Here is an 8,502-nt window from a genome sequence, read left to right as displayed (position 1 = left end):
GGGGCGGGGGCGGGCGCTGGGGCCGCGCCCCGCGGGCCCCTCCCCGGGCGGCCGAGCGGGCGGCGGCGGCGGCGACCCGGGCGGCTCCCACACGCGCTGCGCCCGCCGCTGTCCCCCGCGCCGCCCATGTCCTCCGCGCCGCTGCGCTCGCCCACCCCGCGGCCCCACAGGATGAAGAAGGACGAGTCGTTCCTGGGCAAGCTCGGCGGCACGCTGGCGAGGAAGAAGAAGGCCAAGGAGGGTGAGTGCGCCGGCCGCCGGCCTGCAGCCGCGCAGGCGTCCCCGAGCCTGGCCGGGACCACGCGTCCCCGCGCGCAGGCGCCCCCGCGCCCCCGCGCCCCGTGGGGTGGCTCCCGCCCCGCGCCAGCGGCCCCCGTGTCCCCGCCCCCTCCGGGCCCCGCGCGCGCGCGTCCCCGAGCTCTGCCGGGACCACGCGTCCACGCCCGGCCTCGCCGGGGTGAGTCCCTGGCTTGCGCGTTCGGGTCCCCGCCGACCCCGCGTGGCGCGCCGCCGTGACCTTCGGGAGCGCCCTTGACCCTCGCTCCTTCCTCCTGCCCAGACCTTTAAACACTGGCGGGGAGTCTTCGCGGCCCAGCCGCCCCCTCCCGGGCGGCTTGCAGATGGCCGCTAGTGCGGAAGGGGGCCTTGGAGCGAGAGCCCGGGTCGCCCCCTCCCCCGCGCCCCCGCCCGCCGGAGTCGCCGTTGGCTCAGCCCGGCTGGAGAGCAGCCCCGCCTGCGGGCCCACTGCCCTCAGCCCTGCGTGTGACCGTCCTCGTGCTGCGCATTTGCTGGCCACTTCGGGCTGGCTGGGCACGGGCCAGGGGCCGGGTTGGTGTTTTGGGGGCGGGAGCCCCTGCAGGGGACTCGGCCCTCGCCCTGGAGCCGGGAGGAAGGAAAGGGGCGCTTCGAGTGCGGCCACCGGCCGGGGTGGGGGCGGGGGCGCCGCGACGGCGGGCGGCAGAGCTCCGCTCCCACTTCTGTGCTTGAGAAAATCATTCTAAAGAACTACCTGCCTCCTTTTACAGTTCTAAAGTTTTCTCAGAGTTGCAAGGGCCGGAACTTCGGCACCACTGTGTGTGTTTTAAATACACCGCTGTTGGCTGCCTCTTTGAGGACCGCATTCCTGAATTTTCCCCTTTGTTCAAGCCGGGAGATTCCTCCCCTGGGGCAGATTCCGGATGGGTCTGGGTGAGTCCTGCTTGGGAGGAAGGAGGAGCGGAAGAGGCCGCGGAGATAAGGCAGGTGGGGGAGAAGGCCCGGCCTCAGGCTGGTGTCGGGGAAGAAGGGGCAGGGAGAGGGATGTATGGACCGGTTTCCTAAAACCACGGAGGCTGACGCCCCAGAAAGTCTCCTGGTAGCTCCAGGTTGAGTGAACCCCAAGGATGCATACCCGCGGGGACATCCGATCTCCATTCATCTCTCTAAGGGACCTGCGAGTTTCTAGGGATGCGTGGGGAAGTGCATAGCCCCATGCATTCCCCTTGGGGATTTTGATGGGGGGGGAGGTGTGTACCCTGGCATTTCCCTTCAGGGAAGCTTTCACCAAATGACTTGATTCCGTTCCCTGTGGGTAGGGCCTTGTCAATCTTTTGGGGCTTCCAGACATCCCAGAACAAATTGGCCATTCCGCTTTTGCAAGCCTTACATTAGGATTTAAGGGCCCAAACTGGCGTATATTTGTTTCCTATCAAATGGTAAATGACAGTCACTCTTCTGTGTCATTCCTGCCGCCTCAGTGATGTGTGTTGTCAGCTGTTGCGATGTCGTCCTCACTGCAAGTCATTCCTTGGGGACTTGGAACAATTACGAACAGAAATGCCGCTTCCCCTGTCCCAGTTTGTTTGGCCTGCGGAGAAGGGATGCAGGCCAGGCTCCTGCCTTCCGGGAACGCGGCGCCGGCTGAGACGAGCCCACGGACCAGAGCATGAGGATCTCAAGCGCTCTGAGGAATTTGCGAAAGTGTAGGAGGGTCGAGAACGGCCCAGAGCAGGTCACACTTCACTTGGGATCAGAAGGAACTGGTGAAAGAAGTCTGTCACTGACTAGCAAGGCAGCGGAATGTTCTGGACTGTCATGGCTTTTTATGGGTGCCGTTTGTGCCCTTGGAATACAAAGAACACGTGCCTGAATAATGGGCTGGGCCCAAAGCGAAATGCTTCTTGTCTTTGGTTCTAGGAGCTCGTGTGTGTCTAGGGCGTTGTGGGCCAGTCTGGTCCGCCTGGTGCACTGGGAATCCCGGTACCAGAGCATCCTGGGAAGAACATTGGGGACGTGAAGACAGCAGAAGGGCCAAGATGCTTGCAGTTGTGCTGTTGCTTTTGTGCGTGAGTTAGCCGGCTCCCCAGGCCTCGGTTCTCAAAGTTCGGTGCCTGGCCTGCTTGGGGTTCCCCCATATAAACAGAAGGCCGAAAACCCCTAAATGGGCTCAGATGCAGGAGTGGGGTGGGGGTTTGGAGGCTGGGCTGGGAAGGGGCTTCCCGCTGGTCTTCTGGGAAGTGGGCAGCAGAGAGGCAGAGGCTGGCTGATGAGGCCCTAATAACGGAGAGTTGTCAGCCCTCCAGCAGCCCTGCTGCCTTGGCTGCCTGCCCTCCTGAGCTCTGTGCTCTTGGCACAGTCTGTGAGGCGGGGCGGGGCCTGGCCCCCATGGGCTGACCCGCATTTGCCTACCCCCGAACATCAGGAAGAGAGTGGGTGCTCAGAGGTCGCTGGGTGCTGTCAGGTGCTGTGGGGTTTCGTTTTCCTTTTTGTTAGAAGGTTGACAGTGAGTTGGGGAGCCTGGGCGGTGGTGAGGCCCCAGTAAGGGAGGGTGTGAAGATTCAGGGAGGTCAGGATTCGGGGAGCCTGCGGGGCTTGGACTCCACCCGCATCGGCAGAACTCGTGGTTGTGACCGGGCACGGAGGGACACGTGGGGTGAACGTCCTGTCATCTTCAGGCGAGGTCGTTTTAGGAAATGCGTTGCCCTGGGCTTTGGAGGAACCAGTGCAGGAAGAGCGCGTGGCTGAATTTGCGGCGTGATTCAGGCTGACAGGCTCCGGGAGGGAACCACTTCGGGTCACGTGGTGTCCTGCTTCAGAAAACAGAACTGTGACTAACTGCGGATGTCGGAAAAGGGTGGGAAGAGCGCTTAACAAGCCCACGGCTCCCCCAGAAGGCCTGGGGCAACTTACTAAAAGCTGGTTTGCACAGACTCCTCTCGCCGGGTCCTCCTCATGACCTCGGATGGAAGGCCCCAGAGATCCAGCAGGCCTGGAGGTGGGGCCAGGGGCACCCCAGGTGCTGCAGCTGCCCTGTCAAGTCTCCCTAGAGGGGTGCAACCAGCCTGGCCCTGGATGGAAGGGGCCCCGTGGGGGGGCCTCCCCGTCCTCTGCACTGAGGACCTGCCCTCATCCCAGACACCAGCAACCAAAGGCCAACCTGGAGGCTCTGTCCCTCCTTTACTCCGAGGAAGGAAATGTTTAGGAAGTTCCTGTTCTCTGTTTTTTTATTTGTTTCTGTAAATGTCCTTTTTTTTTTTTTTTTTTTTAGATTTATGTATTTATTTGAGAGAGAGAGAGAGTGATCACGAGCAGGGTGAGAGCTAGAGGGAGAAGCAGATTCTGGCTGAGCGGGGAGCCCGATGTGGGACTTGATCCCGGGATCCCAGGATCCCAGGATCGTGACCCGAGCCCAAGGCAGATGCTTAACCAGCGGAACCCCCCAGGCGCCCCTATAAATGTCCTTTTCTCAAGCAGACTTAGGCTCCCGTTCCCTGATGACTTGCAGACCTTCAGCATATCTTCATGTGCGTGTGCGCCGTCTGGATGTCCCCTTTGATGAGGTGCTGTCTGTTCACATCTTTGGCTCGTTTTTTAAATCAAAGTTGTTTGATGTCTTAGTGTTGGATTTTACAAGTTCCGTGTCACTTAGCTGCAGATCCTTTCCCCGACGAGCCTTCTGCAGGGCCTTGCTCCTGGCCTGTGCTGGTCCTCTGCTTCTCTCCCGGGTCGTCTTCCAAGCGTCGTCTTCCAAGCGTTGGGTGCAGAAGCACCAATCCATGAGCACGGTGTTCGTGGTGCCCTTCCTGGGGATCTGCGCTCAAGGGATCACCGGGCGGCTGTGACCTTGCCCTGTGGGTTGAAATGATTATGCTTCTTTTCTTTAATAACGCGTGGGAGAGAATATTCTCTGCACCACCCTGTCAGCCCCTCTGATCACCGTGACTTTTACAGAGCGATCTGCTGTGTGGACGCTGCGTGGAGCCCCGCGCAGCTCACTTGAACGCTGCTCCGTAATCACAGGACCCGATGCAGTAGTGCCTGCACAGAGATGTTCTGTGGTTGCGTCCTGCGACATGGACAATCTTAATTAATGGCAAGGTCTATGCAGGGGTGACATTCCCCCTCACTTTGTACTTGAGAGAACACAACCGAAGCCAGTAGCCACGTCACTGGTTGAAACCGGTGGTTCTCAGCTGGGGGTGATTCTGCCCCCCCGGGGATGCTGTGGGTATCCCCTAACATCGCTGATAAGAGTGGCAGTGTGGACAAGTCAGGCTGCTTCCTTCCCAGGTGGTCTCCAGAACTCCAGGGGAAGACCGAGGAGCCCTCGGGGGTGGGGAAGCTACTCTGGGACCCCAGGCCTGGGGCTCAGCATCTGGGGCTCTCTGGTCAGTTCCTCGAAGGGAGGGGGAGAATCCATGGGGCCCCCTGGCCCCGGGCACTGGTCACGGCCTCCTGGTGAGCAAGTTCAATCCTGAGGGGGGGCAGATTCTTAGAGGGGGAGTCTGGGTGAGAGCTCCTACCTAGAAGATAACAAGGTTTTGAATTTTCCGTGAAAGCTCGGAGGGCACGTGGCCAGAAACCCCCAAAGGGGGAGGTGAAGGCTGCTCTTCCCTTCCAGGATAGTAGAGGAAGGGGGTGCCCCGACCTGGGGTCTAAGGACGCAGGTGGAGGAGTCTCTGCACTCCTCTGGCAGGCGGGGAGCCGGTGGTGGGGCAGCAGTGATGTCCTCCGAGTTGGTGACCGTGACCGGGGAGGGGACACAACCTGAGCGTGGTTCTGCGTGCCAGCTGGAGGAGGGGGTCCCTGGTTGCATTAAAAGATGACTGGGAATCAGCCAGAGGAGGGGGTCGAGTAGGGGGCTTCCCTCCCGGGGCGCTGGAGGAGACCCCACTAAGCCCCTTTTCGAGAAGGGCAGGCAGTTCATAGCAGCTGGGCTGTGGTGTGGCGTGTGGGTCGTAGTCAGCCAGGTGGGTGTTCCTGTAGAAGGTCTGGAGGATGCAGTGGGTACCGTGGGCACAGTGTGCGGGAGTGGGCCACCGTGGGAAGGTGGGGGGTGGGCAGGTGCCGGTGGGCTTCCCCCAGGCAGTGCCTCGGCTTCCCCGGGGGACAGTGCGGAGGGAGCCACTGTGGCGAGGCCTCTCCCCTCTAAGAATGAAGACACTTGGCAGGAACACAGGGTAGCTGAGGCGGCCTTCTCTGCCCAGACCCCAGCTCCCGCGTCTTGCAGGCCATCCGCGGGGCCCGGCTCACATACCTGGGTCCGTCCGTGGTAGTCTGCAGCCGGTCCGGGACCTTATGCCGACTGGGGCGTGACTTCTCTGTGCTCTTACAGCAGATCTCAACAGCCCTCTGGTTTACCTTTAAAAAATAAAAACGGACTAGTGTGTTTCTTTGTGGCAACACACAGGAAAAGGATTTGTAATGAGTCTGGTCTCTGGGCAGGGACAGGAGGGCTCTTGGAATTCTCTGCCATCTCCGGGCGCTCATGTGATCGCCTTGGCTGGGACCCTTGGAACATCAAGTGCAGGTCATGTTTAAGGTCTGTTGGCCTCTTTCTCTGTGAGAACGCAAAGAGTGGCTGGTGAGCCCGTGGAGGGATATGAGTAGGTGAGGACCAGAGCCACGGACGTGGTGAGTTCTGGAACGGTCTGTCGTCAGAGAAGCCCGTGTAGGTCCTGTTTGGATCTGTTGGGCCCGTGAGGTTCTCCGCAGAGCCTGTCGCGGAGGAGAGAAGCAGGGAAGCGGTCCCTTTCCGGAGACCCAAATGCCTCTTCTTGGAGCTGCTTCTGACCAAGGTGGGGGGCAGCTCAGCGTGGGGCAGGAAATGCACGGTCTCTGCTCACCTCCTGGATTACAGCGTATTCCTTGGGGGCGGTGGGGTGGAACTCACTGGAAACCACGGTTCTGCTTTTCCTCTGTCTGGCGGAGAGGAAGCGGCGTTCAGGGGGAGCTTTGTGACGCTTCCTTTGATTATTACCCTGATGGCAATTTTCAGATCCAGCCTGCTCCCTCTTTGTTTTGTGGATGTTTAGTGGGGGGGGGGGGGGGGGGGGGGAACATGTACAAGAGAAACACACGTGGGCACATCGTTTGTACCAAACTGGGCTTTCGTTCTCGGCGGCCCACCAGAGCCCCTTGGCACCTTTGCTTTGGTAAGAAAGGGAAATTGATTCTGGGCCCAGAGCCGTGACTCTGACGTTCCTTATCTTCCTGTCCTGAGACGGCCTCTTTAAGAATAGCTAACTCGGTGCGGTTCTCCTAGCATCTTGGCTGTCCCTGTGTGGTCCCCAAGGAGGAGTCGGGTCGCCCTGGCAACCCCACGCTTATTAGCCAAGCTCTGCTTTGAATTCTGGTCTCTGCTCCCCGGAATGAATATTTATCTCACGTCCTGAAGTTAGTTTACCAGCCCGCTCCCTGTCCGGTCGTCAGAATAATTAAGGGATGTTTATAAGATGTAAGTGGGTAAGCGCATGCTGTGAGCAGTTTCAAGTGCTTTTTGCGATTGATTTCCGCCTGCTGTGGTCGGCGCAGGGCAGGTAACATTACCTACCGATTCTCCTCCGGTTTCCAAGTAGGCGGTTCCATCACATAAAAGACGTGCCCTAAGGAAGCCTGTTTTCTCTTTGGCTCAGCTCTACACTTTTTAGGTTTCAGATGCAAAAATCACTTTACTTCCTAGTGAGCGTATTTGCTATTTATTATAGTACATGGGGCTGACGGACCGGTTCATGAGCCGAGGGGTCCCCTGCGAACGTGTGGGAGCGGTGCGGTCAATCTCCTTCCCTGCGCTAATTGCTGTGGGGGAGCGTACCATGGAACGCACGACGTTCTAGAAGTTTCGGGGAGCTTTTGCATCCTTGAGCTCTTCTTGGTGACACGTGCTCAGATGAGAGCTGCTCTCTCGTTCTAACGGAGCCGCAGGTTCTAGCGTCGTCTGCCGGGCTCACAGCCCCTGGGAGTCACGGGATGGGTTCGGGGAAGCGCGGGGAATCCTTGGCTTTTCTACCTGCTGTGAGAGTTCGGGGCTGCGGGAACCCCTTTGAGGCTCCGTGGGCGCCTCTCTCAGTCATTCGTGAGGTGGAGAAGCGGGGAGGTGGGTAAGTGGCTGCGTGCTTCCGAGCTGGTGTGTCCTCGCTGTTCCCCAGAAAGGCAGCGTGCTCCGTGGGGAGGCTGTGGGCAGGGGGCCCAGCCGGCGGTCGGCTCGTCTTCTTGCCGGTCGGGTCCTGCTGCGTCGTCCCCGAGCCTCTTTCCCTGTGGGCCTTGCATGGAGGGGAAGGCCTACCAGCGATCTGGGGGAGAGCTCAGGCAGTGAAGGTGTTGGCAAGGAGGCCGTTGACACGGACACCGGAGCTGCTCGGTGTCCTGCTGCAGAGCAGGGCTGGCAGAGCGGCTTCCCCTGGAGAGCAGACTCAGCTGGGTGTGTGATGACTGCGTGCCCCTGTGTTAAGAAGGATCCTGAGGCTGCGTCTGGGCTTCTCGGAGAAAGAACACTGATTCTGACAGATGCGGTTTCAGCAGCCCTGGCTGCTGCTTTCTCATTGTGTTCCAGGAAGCAGCTAGGTGGCTGCTGGTAACAAAGTTACTAAGTCCTTTAAAAACAGGCTTTTGTGGCTGCCTGGATGGCTCAGTGGGTTAAAGCCTCTGCCTTCGGATCAGGTCATGATCTCAGGGTCCTGGGATCGAGCCCCGCATCGGGCTCTCTGCTCAGGAGGGAGCCTGCTTCCTCCTCTTTCTCTACCTGCTGCTCTGCCTACTTGTGATCTCTGTCTGTCAAATAAATAAATAAAATCTAACCCCCCCCCCCCCAAAAAAAACAAAACAGGCATGTGAGGGATGCTGGGGGTCTCCTTCTTCTGGCCCAGCGTGACCAGGAGGCACCATGCCTGTGCCGGCGAGGTGTGAGCTGCAGAGAAAACGGCAGGTTCCTTGCATTTGCCAAGCAGTTGGTATATCTGAGTTGGACACTGTGTCCCTGGGGAGGGAGGCCAGCTCAGCAGCAGGAGGGAGTCTTGGCCACCTCGGCCTCCGATGGTGTTTCCTCGCCAGCTCAGATCCTTGGAACGGCTGGCAAACCCAAAGCAGTTCTATGCTTTCGTGTGAGTAGTGGAATGTGGACTCATTTCAGCTCAGGCGTTTTGCAAAAGGTTCTTGGTTTGGGTCTTTGAACATTTACTTCTTAGGGCAACCGGAATCCATCACGAATGTTGGTTTCCCCCCGAGTAAGGCCCTCTGAATGGTTTA

The 8,502-nt window shown here is 59.4% G+C and overlaps 1 protein-coding gene across 4 annotated transcripts in view; it reads left to right on the top strand.

The window, feature by feature from the left end:
* The first annotated feature begins 74 nt into the window (after window positions 1-74).
* The window catches only part of PARVB (parvin beta), a 93,068-nt gene continuing 84,640 nt past the window's right edge, over window positions 75-8,502 (top strand). The window contains exon 1 of one of the 4 annotated variants that reach the window (XM_059401828.1): window positions 75-241. In XM_059401828.1, coding sequence (XP_059257811.1) covers window positions 127-241 — 115 coding nt within the window. In that variant the 5' untranslated portion in view covers window positions 75-126. Of the gene's footprint in view, window positions 242-893; window positions 1,189-5,870; window positions 5,893-5,952; window positions 6,057-8,502 lie in introns of those variants that run through there. The other 3 variants (XM_059401830.1, XM_059401831.1, XM_059401829.1) reach the window with 3 other exon arrangements.

Source organism: Mustela nigripes, chromosome 6, assembly GCF_022355385.1.
Source record: "Mustela nigripes isolate SB6536 chromosome 6, MUSNIG.SB6536, whole genome shotgun sequence".
Lineage (NCBI taxonomy): Eukaryota > Metazoa > Chordata > Mammalia > Carnivora > Mustelidae > Mustela > Mustela nigripes.
The sequence above is the reverse complement of the archived record's forward strand: the minus strand, read 5'-3'. Positions and strand labels throughout refer to the sequence as shown.